This window comes from Mizuhopecten yessoensis, unplaced genomic scaffold (assembly GCF_002113885.1).
Source record: "Mizuhopecten yessoensis strain PY_sf001 unplaced genomic scaffold, ASM211388v2 scaffold7547, whole genome shotgun sequence".
Classification (NCBI taxonomy): Eukaryota; Metazoa; Mollusca; class Bivalvia; order Pectinida; family Pectinidae; genus Mizuhopecten; species Mizuhopecten yessoensis.
Window position 1 is genome coordinate 463077 of NW_018407102.1, and position 17541 is coordinate 480617.

Genomic DNA, 17541 nt, shown 5'->3' on the forward strand with positions numbered 1-17541 from the left:
CCCCCCCCCACCTCTCTTTACCTAGAATAGCTCTAAAAGTGAACAATGTACATGTACCATTGTTTAGTGTTACCATTCGAATAGCAGATGCCCATTATATTTTTGTTTTGGTGCAATTATGATAGATTTATCTACCACAATGCCTTTACAAATTATGATTGAATCTGTTTCCAGCTGTTAGCAAAAGTCACTGTAGAACAAAACTCCACAACTTATAATTTGTACTTTACAGGGTCTCAGAACTGTGACTATCTGGACCCTGTGACCAAGTCTTTGAGCGGGAATCTATACAAGAACAGTGTACCCTCCTCGCCGAACTCCTACGACAGCAGAGGCTGGCGACACTCCTTCAGCACATCAAATTCTGGCTGGACCAACAACTCCAATTTTGGCTACGCTGCCAACTATAACTTTAATAGCCAGCTGAGGAGTATAGAAAACCTAGAGCGGGAGAAACTAATGGCCCTGTATGACGTGCCACCCAGACATATACGCAAGGTAGAGAACCCTAAATCACCCAAACACGAGCACGAGGACTCATTACAGCATTCTCCTCACATGTGTGATGATGGACATAACCTGGATCACTCGTCCTCCAGTCTGAGTCTGGCCAGCTGTGAGTCGTCCCCGACTTACCTGGGGTGTAAGGCCAGCGTGTCTGCCAGTGCTCCTGCTCTCTGTGGTTATGGAGCCTACTCTCCATTCAATGACAAATACAAGAGTATCAGCTGTTCAGTTCCAAACCACATTGACGAGTTAGAGGAACTGGACCGTGAGGAAGCACTGGAGTGTCTCCAGAGGGAAGAGAGGGGCCTACAACAGGAAATCTCGTTACTCGACGAAATGCTACAGGTATAATACAAAATTATTTTCATATCAAGACCTATCACTACAGGTATTAATTCAGATAACAGAAAAAAAACAATGCTATGTCATGAGAGCATCTGTTTAAAAATGCCTTTATCTAATTGAGTTCTATAGCTGTTTAAAAATAGTTTACCGTATGTTCTGTGTGTACTATTTGATGCACCAGGCATATATAATTATACATCATCATATACCATGCCAGGTGTGCTTATGACGTTAAACCCTTCGTTATAAATATAGTCCTGTACGTGGGGCAGGTGTACACACATGTTGTCTGCACAATTTTAGGAATTTTATAATAAATTTGTTTTGAGAAACATCATTAGACAGGACACCATAGTTTCTGCAAAACAAAAATAAAAAATAATTGCTACGAATTAAGCAAGGTTGTAGTGTTTGTAAATCTTTTTAATTGCATGCTGATCCGATGAACATACCAGTAAGTTTACACACCTGTAGGATATGAAATGTTTAAAGTAGATTTCTAGTGATAAAAATAGTACTATTACCTAATTGCTGTAAACTCTCGTATTTAAAAAGAACCATTATGTTAAAGATATGAATGTACACTGTTAGTTTCATGTTTAAGTCCATTTACAGAAGTGAAGATCTAATTAATCTCTGTGCTGTATACTAAAGATGGGTTCCTACTGATCTTCCACACTATCCTACTGATTTTCCACACTATCCTACCGATCTTCCACACTATCCTACTGACCTACTGATCTTCCACACTATTCTACTGATTTACTGATCTTCCACACTATCTTCCACACTATCCTACTGATCTTCTACACTATCCTACTGATCTTCCACACTAAACTACTGATCTTCCACACTATCCTACTGACCTACTGATCTTCCACACTATACTACTTCCACACTATCCTACTGATCTTCTGCACTATACTACTGATCTTCCACACTATCCTACTGATTTTCCAAACTATCCTACCGATCTTCCACACTATCCTACTGTCCTACTGATCTTCCACACTATACTACTTCCACACTATCCTACTGATCTTCTGCACTATACTACTGATCTTCCACACTATACTACTGATCTTCCTCACTATCCTACTGGTCTTCCACACTATCCTACTGATCTTCCGCTATATCCTACTGATCTTCCTCACTATCCTACTGATCTTCCGCACTATCCTGCTGATCTTCCACACTATCCTACTGATCTTTTGCACTATCCTACTGATCTTCCGCACTATTCTACTGATCTTCCACATTATCCTACTGATCTTCCGCACTATCCTACTGATATTCCACACTATACTACTGATTTACTGATCTTCCACCCTATCCTTCTGATCTTCCGCACTATCCTACTGATCTTTTGCACTATCCTACTGATCTTCCTCACTATTCTACTGATCTTTTGCACTATCCTCCTGATCTTCCGCACTATCCTACTGATCTTCGACACTATCCTACGGATCTACCACACTATCCTACTGATCTTCCACACCATCCTACTGATCTTCCGCACTATCCTAATGATCTTCCACACTATTCTACTGATCTTCCTCTCTATCCTACTGATCTTCCACACTATCCTTCTGATCTTCCACACTATTCTACTGATCTTTTGCACTATCCTCCTGATCTTCCGCACTATCCTACTGATCTTTTGCACTATCCTACTGATCTTCCTCACTATCCTACTGATCTTCCACACTATTCTACTGATTTACTGATCTTCCACACTATCTTCCACACTATCCTACTGATCTTCTACACTATCCTACTGATCTTCCACACTAAACTACTGATCTTCCACACTATCCTACTGATATTCCGCACTATCCTACTGATTTTCCACACTATCCTACTGATCTTCCACAGTATCCTACTGATCTTCCACACTATACTACCGATTTACTGATCTTCCACACTATCCTTCTGATCTTCCGCACTATCCTACTGATCTTCGACACTATCCTACGGATCTACCACACTATCCTACTGATCTTCCACACTATACTCTATCCTACTGATCTTCCACACTATCCTCCTGATCTTCCGCACTATCCTACTGATCTTTTGCACTATCCTACTGATCTTCCGCACTAACCTACTGATCTTCCACACTATCCTACTAATCTTCCACACTATCCTACTGATCTTCAACACTATCCTACCGATCTTCCACACTATCCTACTGCCCTACTGATCTTCCACACTATCCTACTAATCTTCCACACTATCCTACTGATCTTCCGCACTATTCTACTGATCTTCCACATTATCCTACTGATCTTCCGCACTATCCTGCTGATCTTCCACACTATCCTACTGATCGTCCACACTATCCTACTGATCTTCCACAGTATCCTACTGATCTTCCACACTATACTCTATCCTACTGATCTTCCACACTATCCTCCTGATCTTCCGCACTATCCTACTGATCTTCGACACTATCCTACGGATCTACCACACTATCCTACTGATCTTCCACACAATACTACTGATCTTCCACACTATACTACTGATTTACTGATCTTCGATCTTTCACACTATCCTACTGATCTTCCGCACTAACCTACTGATCTTCCACACTATACTCTATCCTACTGATCTTCCACACTATCCTACAGATCTTCCACACTATACTACTGATCTTCCTCACTATCCTACTGGTCTTCCACACTATCCTACTGATCTTCAACACTATCCTACTGATCTTCCACACTATCTTACTGATCTTCCACACTATTCTACTGATCTTTTGCACTATCCTACTGATCTTCCACACTATCTTACTGAGGTTCCACTCTATCCTACTGATTTACTGATCTTCCACACTATCTTCCACACTATCCTACTGATCTTCCCCACTATCCTACTGATCTTCCGCACTATCCTACTGATATTCCACACTATACTACTGATTTACTGATCTTCCACTCTATCCTTCTGATCTTCCGCACTATCCTACTGATCTTTTGCACTATCCTACTGATCTTCCTCACTATTCTACTGATCTTTTGCACTATCCTCCTGATCTTCCGCACTATCCTACTGATCTTCCACACTATCCTACTAATCTTCCACACTATCCTACTGATCTTCCTCACTATACTACTGATTTACTGATCTTCCACTCTATCCTTCTGATCTTCCGCACTATCCTACTGATCTTCCTCACTATTCTACTGATCTTTTGCACTATCCTACTGATCTTCCGCACTATCCTACTGATCTTCCACACTATTCTACTGATCTTTTGCACTATCCTACTGATCTTCCGCACTATCCTACTGATCTTCCACATTATACTACTGATTTACTGATCTTCCCCACTATCCTACTGATCTACCACACTATCCTACTAATCTTCCCCACTATCCTACGGATCTACCACACTATACTACTGGTTTACTGATCTTCCACCCTATACTACTGATTTTCTGATCTTCCTCACTATTCTACTGATGTTCCACACTATCCTACTGCTCTTCCACACTATCCCACTGATCTTCCACACAAGCCTACTGATCTTCCGTACTATCCTACTGATCTACCACACTATCCTACTAATCTTCCCCACTATCCTACGGATCTACCACACTATCCTACTAATCTTCCGCACTATCATACTGATTTTCCACACTATCCTACCGATCTTCCGCACTATCATACTGATCTTCCACAGTATACTACTGATCTTCAACACTATCCTACTGACCTTCCGCACTATCCTAATGATCTTCCACACTAACCTACTTATCTTCCACACTATCTTACTGATATTCCACACTATCCTACGGATCTTCCGCACTATACTACTAATCTTCCACACTATCTTACTGATCTTCCACACGATCCTACTGATCTTCCCCTCTATCTTACTGATCTTCCACGCTATCCTGCTGATCTTCCACACTACACTACTGATTTACTGATCTTCCACCCTATACTACTGATTTACTGATCTTCCTCACTATTCTACTGATTTTCCACACTATTCTACTGATCTTCCGCCCTATCCTACTGATCTTCGACACTATCCTACGGATCTTCCCCACTACCCTACTGATCTTCCATACTATCATACTGATCTTCCACATTATACTACTGATTTACTGATCTTCGATCTTTCACACTATACTACTGATCTTCCTCACTATACTACTGATTTTCTGATCTTCCTCACTATCCTTCTGATCTTCCACACTACACTACTGATTTACTGATCTACCACACTATACTACTAATCTTCCACGCTATCCTGCTGATCTTCCGCACTGTCCTACTGATCTTCCACCCTATCCTTCTGATCTTCCGCACTTTTCTACTGATCTTCCTCACTATCCTTCTGATCTTCCACACTAGCCTACTGATCTTGATCTTCCACACTATTCTACTGATGTTCCACACTATCCTACTAATCTTCTAATCTATCCCACTAACTTACTGATCTTCCACAGTATACTACTGATCTTCAACACTATCCTACTGACCTTCCGCACTATCCTACTGATCTTCCACACTATCCTACTGATCTTCCGCACTATTAAAATATGTTTGTTTTTTCTATTAACAAGGTAGTTCTGAAATTTGTATTAATATCATCTTTGAAAAAGAATTGAAATTAAAGTCACTGTCATGGTATGTACTGGAGTTAAAGAACGGTTTAGCACGTCATGTGACCAATTGCTTAGGTAACATTTTAGTCGTACAACTCTCCTCTGTCACTATAATTTTTACACTTAATGAAAAAAGTAACACATCAAAATATATTATTAAAAAAAGTAACATCAAAATATAGTAACTGGCATATTTCAATTACTTAACACATAAAAACACAGGTAAATATATACTATACCTATTTTGAAGTAGACTTGTCCAGTCTCCATGGCCAGAATTCCAATCAGCGATTTTTTTCAGCCTAAATTTTACAACAGCCTGTTCCTAAATGAATTGGGAAAATATAATGTATTATTTTCATTGAAATTGGGAAGATATTCCTGATGTTTTCTTCATTTTGGGAAAATAAGCCAGGGGAAGCAGCCTTTATTCAGCAGTAAAATTACCCGGTAGGCAAAAGAAATCACTGCCAATTGTTCTAGTACAGCTTATAATCCATTAAGGTGGATTTTTGAAGGATACACCAATAAGATATTTGTTCTTATGGTCTCAGAAGCATCACTTATTGAAAAACTATCATGTCTCTAATATAGTGATATTGTATATCTACAGGGTTGTCAGTATGATGATCCCAGGAGAGGAAGGAACAGGAGGGACAGAAATAAACCACCGCCTGTTCCTGGAAAGATCTACAAGTCTTCCCGACGACCAGAAAATGTACCTACCACATTTAATCATGGTGCATTTTATCAAGGGCCCACTTTACTCAGTCCAAATCTTGTTTCAAAACTTAAGAGGATACCATCAAATTCAAAACTGTCAGCTCCTCTCCCTTATGTGAACTTGGAGAAGTACGATATTGGCGATGTTGACAATAGTCATGTTCATGTTTCCTCATCATGTGCTGACAGTGGTACATGGAGTGCTCCTTGTGTTCCTTCCGGGAAAAAACATTGCACAAGACGATCAGGTCCAAATAAAGAAAACTTTAAGAGTTCTCCAAGGCAACTTAGAAATAATGTTCACTGCCTTAGAGGTAAGAGTTCTTCAGAATCTGAACTGTCATGTAGATCTGTCTCAAGTGGAACTAAGGAGGAAAATATCTATGCAAATGATTTCCCAAGAAGGGAGCCATCTCCACCCCCACCTGCACTGCCACCAAAAGGACCAGGGCTTCTCAAAAATGGTCAAAGTCGTATTGAAAAAGACCAAGCCCCACCAGTTCCTCCACACCGACCTCGTAAACTGCCTCAAGGGATGACCGACCCAGCATCCCTGTACAAGTATCCTAAGAAAAATGGACAACAAAGCAAATGTGAAGTGACCACAGAGCCTTCAGATTCGTACCTTCTGATGGGTGGGTTTGAGAAAGAGGAGAAACAGCCTACACAGGATAGAGACCTTGAAACTGGTTTTGGCCGGGAAGTAGTTCAGCTTCCAACAAGGAAGGTTGTCAACAAATCTGACAGACAGCAGCAGAACACAGTCTCACAACAAGGGGCTTATATGGAAATGGGATCCCTGTTTGAAAATGAGAATGAATTCAAGGCAAGACAGGGTGGGTCGGCAAGTACTGATGTGAGGCCTCAGTACAGCCGGTCGTATAGTGCTTCAGATGTACTGGATAATGACCAACAAAATTCTACAAATTTAAACCAGTCCTTTAATACATCCTCCAACACATCTCTCATCAGGGAGGAAAATTATCTCTTGATGACTAACTTCAAAACTCAAAAGAGAAGTGATTCTGTTGAATTGGCACAACGTCGACCTCATCAGTCCATTGATTTAACAGCTGATGGGAGCACGCTAAATCTAACAAAGAACATTGCTGATACATCATTCAGCAGTGACACCTCAGATATCGATAATACAGCAATACCTTTCCCTAATCTGATGAACTTTCAACAACACACAGTCACAACTACCAGTACCAAGCCGTCTAGGAATTCCACCTGTGGGCCTCCCAACAATACCACCAGTAGTGTTCAGACAGACAAAGTAAATGAAGGGTCAAGTCGGAACCCTGGCTTCCTCACTCGTCTCATCAGGAGAAACTCCGGCAACAGGAAAAGTATGTCTCAGAGCCAGGAAAATCTCCTGGCCTCCAGTTCCAGTGAAAGCTGCCTGGAGCGCACTGCGTACCAGTCATCGAAAGAGCCGGTACAATTGCGCCGGGTTCTGTCACAGTCCAGTGACTCTTCCTCATCATCCTGTGGCCATCACCACAGTCCCACACTGCCACTCAGCGACCATCGCAGGTCATCAAGCTTTCCTAATCGTGCAAGTTTCTTGGAACAAAAGCCTGCTAATAATGACAAAGTGCGAGGACTCCATCAGGGAATGCAAGGCAATTATTTTTCTGCTTTATCACTTGACGATGAAATGCAACTTCTCGAGTGTGATAATGAGTTTACTGGATCAGACTCCAGTTCACTGAATGACATTAGCAAGGGTGGCCGGTCTCAATCTGGTTACAGGGGTCCATGTGAAAGCACAGGAAGTGAAAACGGGGATGATGATTGTGAAAGTTTGTCAGATAAACAAGCCCAGAAACTGCTACTCTACTCCAGGCACAAAAAGTATAAGCCACATGACTCCATGGTTTTTACAGCACTACAGTCAGATCCTCTTAAAATATTAGAGTCTACTGGGTCAGAGAGTAGCAATAGCAGTAAAACTGATGATGAAAAATTAATAGAACTCTTTAAACATGGATCAAAAACGTCATCATTTGACGATCAGCATTTGTACAAAGTGAAAAGTCGATGTACAAGTGAGTACAAAAAAAGGCGAAGTTTACCAACTGATGGAAGCAAAGCTCTGTCCCCAAAGGAGGAAGCTTTGGCTATTGTAAAACATGTGTCGTCTCTGCCACCTTTTGTCCCTCCTAAGTTAAAACATTACCCCTGTCCCCTGTCTCCTGTACCAGAAAGTGTTCCCATGGTGTGTAATAGCGAGAACCCTCTCCCCAGTCATGGGTCTGTATTGACTAGTGCATCTGACACACCGAAGCGAAGCAGTGTGGATCCAGTGTTTCAAAAGGAGCTAGCTAGAGCTACACTAAGGATACAACCTCCACCCCCTCTTATTGAAGAGGATGAAAATGTATGGGTCCAGAGGGACTCCACCAACTCACAAGAAGGTAGGTTAACAAGGCAATATCATAACAAACCCACTGTCTAGATAACAAAATCCTACATCACTGTTAACTCAACACATACCAGAGTTAAGTCTAACGCATGAATTCATCTCAAGATCAAAGTAGAGGTCTCTATCATGTTTATGTGAAACTGGGGGGGAAAAGAAGATTTTTTTACCTTTGTTAAATTAAATTTTCCAATTTTTAAAGTCTTCGCATGCAAATAAATGTCAAAGTCCAATGTAAAATTTTACATCGCATGATCATGAACAGTATAAAAGACTAAAGGTGTGAAAAATCCACCGATGCAGTTGAGGTAGATACTTTCTGATATGTCATAGATAGGAAACATAACTCTTTTATATCTGATACAGTGGAGACCTGTAATAAGTGTCGGGTACAATAATAGAACTGTTATACCTTTATATCTGAAACAGTGGTCACCATTACAGGATGTGATAGGGAGGAGTCGGTGGAATGACCTGTAATTATATAGCTATGCTTACCTGAAAAAGTGGTCTTATAATGATAGGGAGGTGTTTGTTGATTGAACTGTATTTATTACTGCATATCTCACTAATGGATTACTTGTAAATTAAGACTCTGGTCAGTTTTGTGATTTAGTAATATACATATATAACTACAGCAAATGTATAGCACATGAAGTACAGGCTGTACAATAATTCTGAATTTAGAAATGATAATGTCATATCATTTTTCGCATTGCTGTATGTACTACCTTTGGTTACAGTGAAGCCTGAGTCTGCCGCGGTGGAGGATAAATTCCTGGCCCTAGTTGTGGAGGTGGAAGAGGAGTGTGATCAGGATGACACGATATCCATGTCATCACTCGACAGCAGTCTACCCAGCTGTGATGAAGGTGGCATCCGTACTAGTCCAGCCTCAACTCTGCTACGACCTCGTTCAGGGAAGGAGTACAAAATGGTAGAGCGTCGTCGTCCACTTAATGACAGTCTAAGCTCAAGTCCTGCCCAGACGCCTCAGTCTCCATCAGGGGACACTGTGTTCACATTTGAGTCATGTTCACAGTCTCAGACAAGTGTTTATAGCCGGGAACGAGAGTCCCCGAATGTACCAAAATTTACTCGCACCGATAGCTCAGTGTCAAGCCGTATTCACGAGAGGTTCAGTCCTCCCAGGACTTATATGAACATCGACATGACTCCTCCATCGTCACCACTTTATTCTATGTCAATGCCCCCAGAACTAATCGAACCTCAACTCAATTATGCGGAAATCGATCTTTCTCATTCGTCTAATACCAGGGCTTCTAAAAAATCTCGTAAAGCTTCTCAGAAATCGTTAAAATCTAATACTATTGAATATGCACTGATTGACATGGAAGCTACAGTAGCTATACAGAGGGCAGGACGTGAACACATGCAATCTCGGGAAGACAGTCTGCGTAGATCAGATAAAAAATTGTCACTGAGTAACAAGGAACATAAGCCATCTCTGAGTGAGTTCGGACATTCAGATATTGGTTCTATAGATAATAAGGACAACTTGGATAGGGGCCAAAAGGAGTCTTCGGACAGGAGTGCAAGGGAATCGCCTGAGAGGAGTGTGAGGGCATCACCGGAGAGGAGGGACACACTCTCTTCCCCAGAGGGTCCTCCATGTAGGTCGTCTCCCCTCCCAGAGGACACACCCCTTCCAGAGAGGAGGTCTAGCTTCACATCTTCTTCATCCTCCGATGAGGAGGAATGAGATGGAAAGTGATGATTTAAAATAAAAACAATGGAGGAAGAGCAGTTATTCACTAATCTACACTGTAGAATTACACCAGGATGTGTTTGGTGCCAAATCTGTAACGTTGTGAACCGGTTATTTTTTTTTAGTTTTTGTGACATGAAGCCTCACAGAATGAAGGCATATATTAAATTGGGATTGATTTCCTTAATGTGTAGTATGTATAGTATATTAGATATTTTATTAAAGTATATGAATATGTATTTATTCAAATGCTGAGTGCTAAGAGATACAATTTTAAACACGATATATAGATTGTAATATATTCAAAAAGCAAACTCAAAATCATTTTGTCTTGTACGTAGTTAAAATACAAATATATGAGAAATGTATCAAAATTGCAGGGTCACAAATATTGTTCTGTCTCTTCAAAAGTATGCTTTGCTGTGCCAAGTTCTATTTCCTACATGTAGATATATAAATATACTATATCCAGACTTTTCACATCAGAATTTTGAGATAAATAATTTCAAAATTAGATTATTTAAAAAAGGTGATTAAGGATTTTGTCCCCTTTGTTTATATTTTGATTCTAGATAATTAAAGGAAAGAATTGAGAGTGTAGCCTATTAGTCCTGCAACCTCATCCTTTGCTGCAGTGGTTTGATTCTGCAATGGTTGGAATGCTTAGACTAATTTGAACAGGAAAGGAAACATTTCCCCCAAAACACAATTGAAAAGTGCGGCTGGAGTAATGGGACTCGCCTTTTATAAGCCAGAAATTAGCTTTAATAAAGCTTATTTCATTATCAAGGATAATTACAGATATATGTGAAATACAAGCACTCAGAAAAAATAAATGAAATTCACTTGAATTAATTTATCTCCTCCAAATTCAACCCAAAGTTACATGTAGGAATATACCATACTTTATATCATAGTGCTTGGATCCAATTCGAGGATTGCGGCATGTCTATTATAACTCTGTTGTGATGTTTGTTTATAATGTTGTCGATCAATAATTGCAAGTCTTCCTCCTTTACATACATATTTGAATTGGAAACAATCTCAAAAAGTCAAAATTTAAAAGTACATTATTTGTTATTTTTGTACCAGTTAAATAAGAGTGTTTAGATCTAAAGAACAGCTTGGTCAAGGAAAGAAAGTACCTGTTACAGTTTTCAGCTTATATATATCTTGTACTGTTGTGTTTAAAACTTCTATTACCTGGTTTTTGCTGTAGATTTAATTTGATCTGCTTGTGGATTTTTTAATGCATTGTTAACTCAATTCCAACCTTTGAATTGAAAGAGTTCAAATTTGTCTTCAGAGGTGAACGAGTCAAATTCCTAGAGAAAATTATCATTCTGGGCTATAGAACTAAAATGATTGGATAATTAATGTAGACAGCATTTGATTTTTCACAAATATTTAATATGTTGTGATCACCTACAAAAATGTTAATGCTGCAAAATTGAACAACTATACAGTAACCAGTGTATCCATTATAAACATTGTTGGCAGTTTGATTGAAGTTCACTGGTGATGGAGATTAATGTTTAGATGTATTATAGACAAGCAACATAGGGCGAAATTCCAATTATCTTCTCATTGTAACTAGAAGTAAGCACTGGTTGTTTTTGCTGAAGTTCATATTGTTGTTGTAAACAGGGCAATAATTCTTAAAAATAACTGTCAAGATTAATGCCAGTAACATTTTATCTACATCCTGTGACAAAATGTCTACAAGCTGATCAGTTTTTATTTTCATATTTGTGTAACATGTAATTTGTGGGAGCATTTTGGTAGCTATTACATCTGTATATGTCATGATATGTCTGCACTTGTAATGATATCCTTTCTACACCTCCTTTTAAGAGGAAAAGACTTAATTGGAGATCAAGAATAAAACTCAGTCATGGTTAAAGTCGACATTGTGACCTTAAACAAAACAACCTAGAGTTATATTCAACTGACTTAGGGCAAGTTTATTCTGAATTTGGAACATTAAATAGGTATCCCATTGGCATTCCTCAAAAATGGTGTTAATTTACCTGATATGTTTTTAGGACATGTTGCATACAGGAATGTAAGTTTGCATTCAAATGTGAAGATGTTATCAAAATATTTACTCTACTAGAGTTATATATAAGATACACAAGAACAAACATGAATTGCAGTAGCACTTTCTACAAGTTTTGTTGTACTAGCTTCTGATCAAAATAATTCAAGAACTGTCTATTGAAATAGTAGGATTTCATAAACACGGTTTAGTGAAGAACCTTACTTGTCATGAAAATTCCAAACTCAAACCTTTGTACTTGTAATGGTAAAGTTCAACTGACTGCTAGGCTAAAGGTTCCAAAACTTTTATTGGGAATATCAGAAGAAGGCAAAGGATCAGGACTTCTACAGCTGGTGTGTATTGATCATGTTACAGGACTTCTACAGCTAGTGTGTATTGATCATGTTACAGGAATGAGGAATGCTTGATACAATGCATTTGGATCTAGTTAAACTGTCAAAATGAAATCAACATCTTAGATAGTAATGTGTTATGTTGTTGGTGTCAAGGTATGGAGTTCAATTCATAAAAAACCTGGAAATGTTTTATACATCAGTGACAAACATTTTATACAAGCTGCAAACAATGTTGATGGACAGATGCATTTCTGTCAGTTGTATGATGTTTCGAAAAAATTGCAATTTTTTTTTTTTTTCAAAATGACCAAAGTTTAAATTTTTGGTATATGTGTGATAAGAAATATTTTTCTGTGACCAAAAAATTGTATAATGAACAAGTTTTTTAAATGATTTTATATTGACTTTTATGAAATTTCTTACTTTTTATATTTTATCAATTTACCTGTAGGTTATTGTATTTACATTTGTGGGTGTCTATTTACGTTACTATGTATGCTATAACTGTTATTGGCTCGAAGCATTATTGAAATTAGCAGCAAATTGTCCAAAAAAGTTAATGCAGGTCTTTACCCAATATTTTCTTTTAGTTTTATAGAAGTACCAAAACTTTTCTTCTGGGTGCATTTACCTTTTTGAATATGTGTACACCGTACAATGTACATGTAGCACTGTACCATAAATATTCTGTTTAGATTTCATAGAGTGCAAGTTAAAAAGCACTGGGAGAACTCAATCTTGGTATATCTAATAATACCAAAACTTGAAACATTACCAGACATTATTGATATTGGATGTGCCAAGAATGAGGAATCATTTTCATATTGTGTACAATACAGAGTATACAGTAGATGGTGTGCCTGCCTGGTCACATATTTCTCCTAAATCTGATGAAATACACCAGACAGCTTCTATAGAATCAAGGTCTTTACCATCCATAGTTGTTGATGTCGTGATCATCTTGTGTAAAAAACTTATGGTGTCCATTTTTTATCAGCATTCTTTTTATTGGCAGATCTCCCAGCAGGCTACAGCAAGCAGCCAGTCAACCCATGTGTATAAAACCACATGGCAATGATTTATATAATATCGATATACTTATACTGAAACTTGATGCATGTGATTCATGATGATATACACATACTTTGCATGTCTGTGAAAATCAATGTGCTTTATTTAATACTATGTGCTGTCTCTTTATTGATTTCTCTGCAAAATACATTTAAATGATGTTATTTATGTTTCAATACTGTTATGAATGTATGAACTGTATGCAAAAACTCACAATTAAGTGGAAAGAAACAAAAACTTAGGAATCTTTGTTTGGGATAAATGAAATATCCAGCCATACTGTTTATACAAGTCTCATTGTTACTAGATACACAGTCCATAATCAGTCGCGATACATCTAGTACTTTCTGCATCGTTACGCAACCATTAAGTACAATTTACCAGGAGGATTAAATTCCAGCCACAAATAGCGACAGAAATAGCCATAACAATTAATGCAACTACATCCCAAAGGAATGTTTAATCAATAAACTGGTCCATATTAATGGTACATACATGTACACCGCCCTCTAAGAACTGGTGCGTATGTATGTATCAAGAGTAACTATGTGATGTCAATCAAGTATAGCAACAAAATAACAAATATGGCTGAATGTTTACTTTTTCCCCTACAAATGTTCTTAACTTTTCTGTGAAGCTTAAAAGCTGTAGCTAGAACGAGGTATCTAAGGTAGCTATAGTGAGATATCACAGGTAAGCAAGGTGGAAATAGTATAACCATAGCAAGATCTCAGTCACAGTCGGATAGAGATTGTAATTCTAGGTAGACCTCATTTAGGGCGAGGTTGGAAAGGTTGCACATTTCTTTGTTTCTTAGGTTTAATTGAGTGTAAAGGTTTTGCATCCAATCTTGTTCAAGATATCCTCAGTGTTCTTCTTCATGAAGAAGGGGATAGTTAGGTCACTTTACTGTTGTAAAGTTCATGATGTATTCAAGTCTATTTTCGAGAGAGGAAGGTTGACTTTAAACGTATGGGAACAAAACAGCACAATATCGACAAAAAATCTGTTAAATTATTGAAGTTTTTAACTGTTCCATCACTAGACCTTTACAAAGTTGTTCAATACTCAAAATTTTAAATCTTCCAGTTGAAATGTAAAAATTAAAAACTAAATAAAAAAGACAACTGTTGATCTATTGTGTAATAGGGGTGTCACCTCGACACATGGATATATATAATGCACCTGTAATGACCATATCAAGACTTCTATACACATAGATTACATGATAGTATAGAATATTTGGTCACTAGTATAGGCCTCTATAAATGTGTGCTACCTGTGCTTGTAACAGTTCCAAGGCAATCTTACCAGTCCAAATTGAAGTCAACAGAAGAATAATAGATCAACTTATGTTGTTCTTAACAATTGTACCGAGATTAAATGCATCTTCCCATTTGTCAACCTTCCTTTCATTTCGCAAAGAATGCCAAGTTAAAAATTTGTCTTCCTCATTCCTCTGGACTATCTTGTCATTTATTTAAACATACTCATGCAAAATCAGGAAAAAACAAATACAATGTTTCTATGTATGATTTTTTCCTGAATTTTAAGAGATTGTTACAAGTTTTAGCTGTCGTGAATACAAAAAGTACACACCAATTTATAAATCTATGTATGTTTGAAATGTATGTATAATAAATGGTGCTTTTTAAATTTTATTAAAATTTGATCAATCTTTAGTGGATAGATTCTGCTTGCTCTTTTTCGCTGCCAAAATTCTTTGTAGAATTAACATATATATATTATGTAGTGTTTTCATTGCAATTTCATCTCTGGTCTAACATAATATGAATAAACCTATTTTAAAACAATCATTTGTCTCTGTCCATCTTTTCCCGGTAAGTATAGAGTACACTAGCTCATTATCAGTTAATTACACATATACAACTGTATTAGAAGTATTGGGAACTATATATCAGTATAATAAAAGGAACATCTTTTATCAAAAATTGTGATGACGTCACTAATGATGATTGCGACATCCAATAAAATGTCAGTCATGGGTTTTTTGACAGCGATTTCCTGCTGTTTTGATTTTGGAAAAAGGGTATGAATGGTTTTGAATAAAACATCATATAAATTTCGAAAGAATTTAACAAACATAAATGAGCAGGGCAAATATCATACACATTAAATGTATACACTCAACAGGAAACCATTCAATATTCTTATTCATAAAGATACCAGAAGATCTGAGAAACAACTCCATTAAATTCATAATTCCACCTTATTTAAAGTCTTGAGTTTCAAAATCCTGTTCATAATAAGTGTCTTTTACTCTGATGGGTTTTGATACCTGGAGCTTACCATAAATACACAACGTATACAAAATACTGTACAGTGCCTAATTTTGCCAATTTTGTTTTGAAACAAAGTCACAGGGTTTAAATTTTAAACAGACTCTTATCAGGCAATAGCCCTGATTGTATTCCAAGGGGTCGCGGTGGCCAAGTGGTTAAGGGGTCGGACATTCTGCTACCACTAGCCCTCCACCACTTGGTCACGGGTTTGAGAGTCGCCAGGTACTGGCAGTAAGGGGTGGTATTTCTCTTGGAACTCCAGCTTTCCTCCAGCACTAAAACCTGGTACATCCTTAAATGACCATAGCTGTTAATAGGACGTATAGTACAAACAGACTAAAACAGTTTTTTAAGGGTGTTGAATTGCAGTTTCTATTTCAGGTATGTTTTTAGGACAACGATATACTGAAAATATTTTTCCAACAAAATCCATGTGCCATACAGTAGTAGGTAGGAAATGGAGAAAAAACAGACAGCACAGGAACAAATTCTGGTTTAAACTCCCACAAGGAAAATCCAGTTCTCGATTTATCACTAGTTAATATGAGTTTTGAGTCCTATCAATCTTTGCTGTGCTTTTTCTTTACCATGTTTACTAGCTATGTTAATCGCTAGCAAGTTATCAACCTCAGAATCAAAGTCATTACAAGAGTACAGGTCAAACATCAAGTTATTGCAAGGCTTTCTTACTACTTGACCACTACCCAATATGAGTACAGGTCTTACAACATGATGATGGTCATAAAATGCAGGCAGGTCCGTTAACCAAAAGTCAAAGTCACAGCAAGGTAAAAGCTGATGACCATTTGGTGAAACATCCATAAATATGTGACCCAGAATAGGACAGTTGCATGTCTGTATAGAAAGGTTAAGGTCAGGTCAGGTCAAGTCATGGGATCAAATCACTGCTGTGCTTGTCTGGACTGTATGTGTTAACTGCTTAAACAGTTTCCACTAAAAGTTAAATAACTTTTTGAATACGACACTCTTCTGTGCAGTCAAGGTAAGGTTAAATGAAATTTCATAATTTAGATTGACAGTTTAAATTATCGTCCAGGTTGAAAGTTCATTAGGGGTATATATAATATATAAACAAGTTAATAAAGGAGAATGGACCTGTGTTAAAGGATGAGTTTATAAATGTACCATAAACCTGATTAACTTGGAATAACCTTTGAACATTTCAATCCTGTGTTAAATCGATGTATCACAGATTTATAGAGGTTCGATAACAAAGCTTAAAATGTACTGTCCATCTGTTAAGCGCACTGACCATCTGTGAAACATACTGACCCTATGTAAAACGTATTGCCTACCTGTAAAACTGACATCAGGGTTATGTAAAACACACAATCTGTAAAAATGTTTTTTTGGTAAACTATTGACCATCTATTAAACATAATCATCGGTAAAGCA

At 37.8% G+C, this 17541-nt stretch overlaps 1 protein-coding gene across 1 annotated transcript in view; it reads left to right on the forward strand.

Annotated features, from left to right (window-relative positions):
* LOC110453936 overlaps positions 1-15639 on the forward strand; it is a 34340-nt gene extending 18701 nt beyond the window's left edge. Inside the window, exons 6-8 of the mRNA XM_021503180.1 lie at positions 233-852; positions 6088-8620; positions 9369-15639. Coding sequence (XP_021358855.1) covers positions 233-852; positions 6088-8620; positions 9369-10348 — 4133 coding nt within the window. The 3' untranslated portion in view covers positions 10349-15639. The remainder of the gene's footprint in view (positions 1-232; positions 853-6087; positions 8621-9368) is intronic.
* The last annotated feature ends 1902 nt before the right edge of the window (positions 15640-17541 follow it).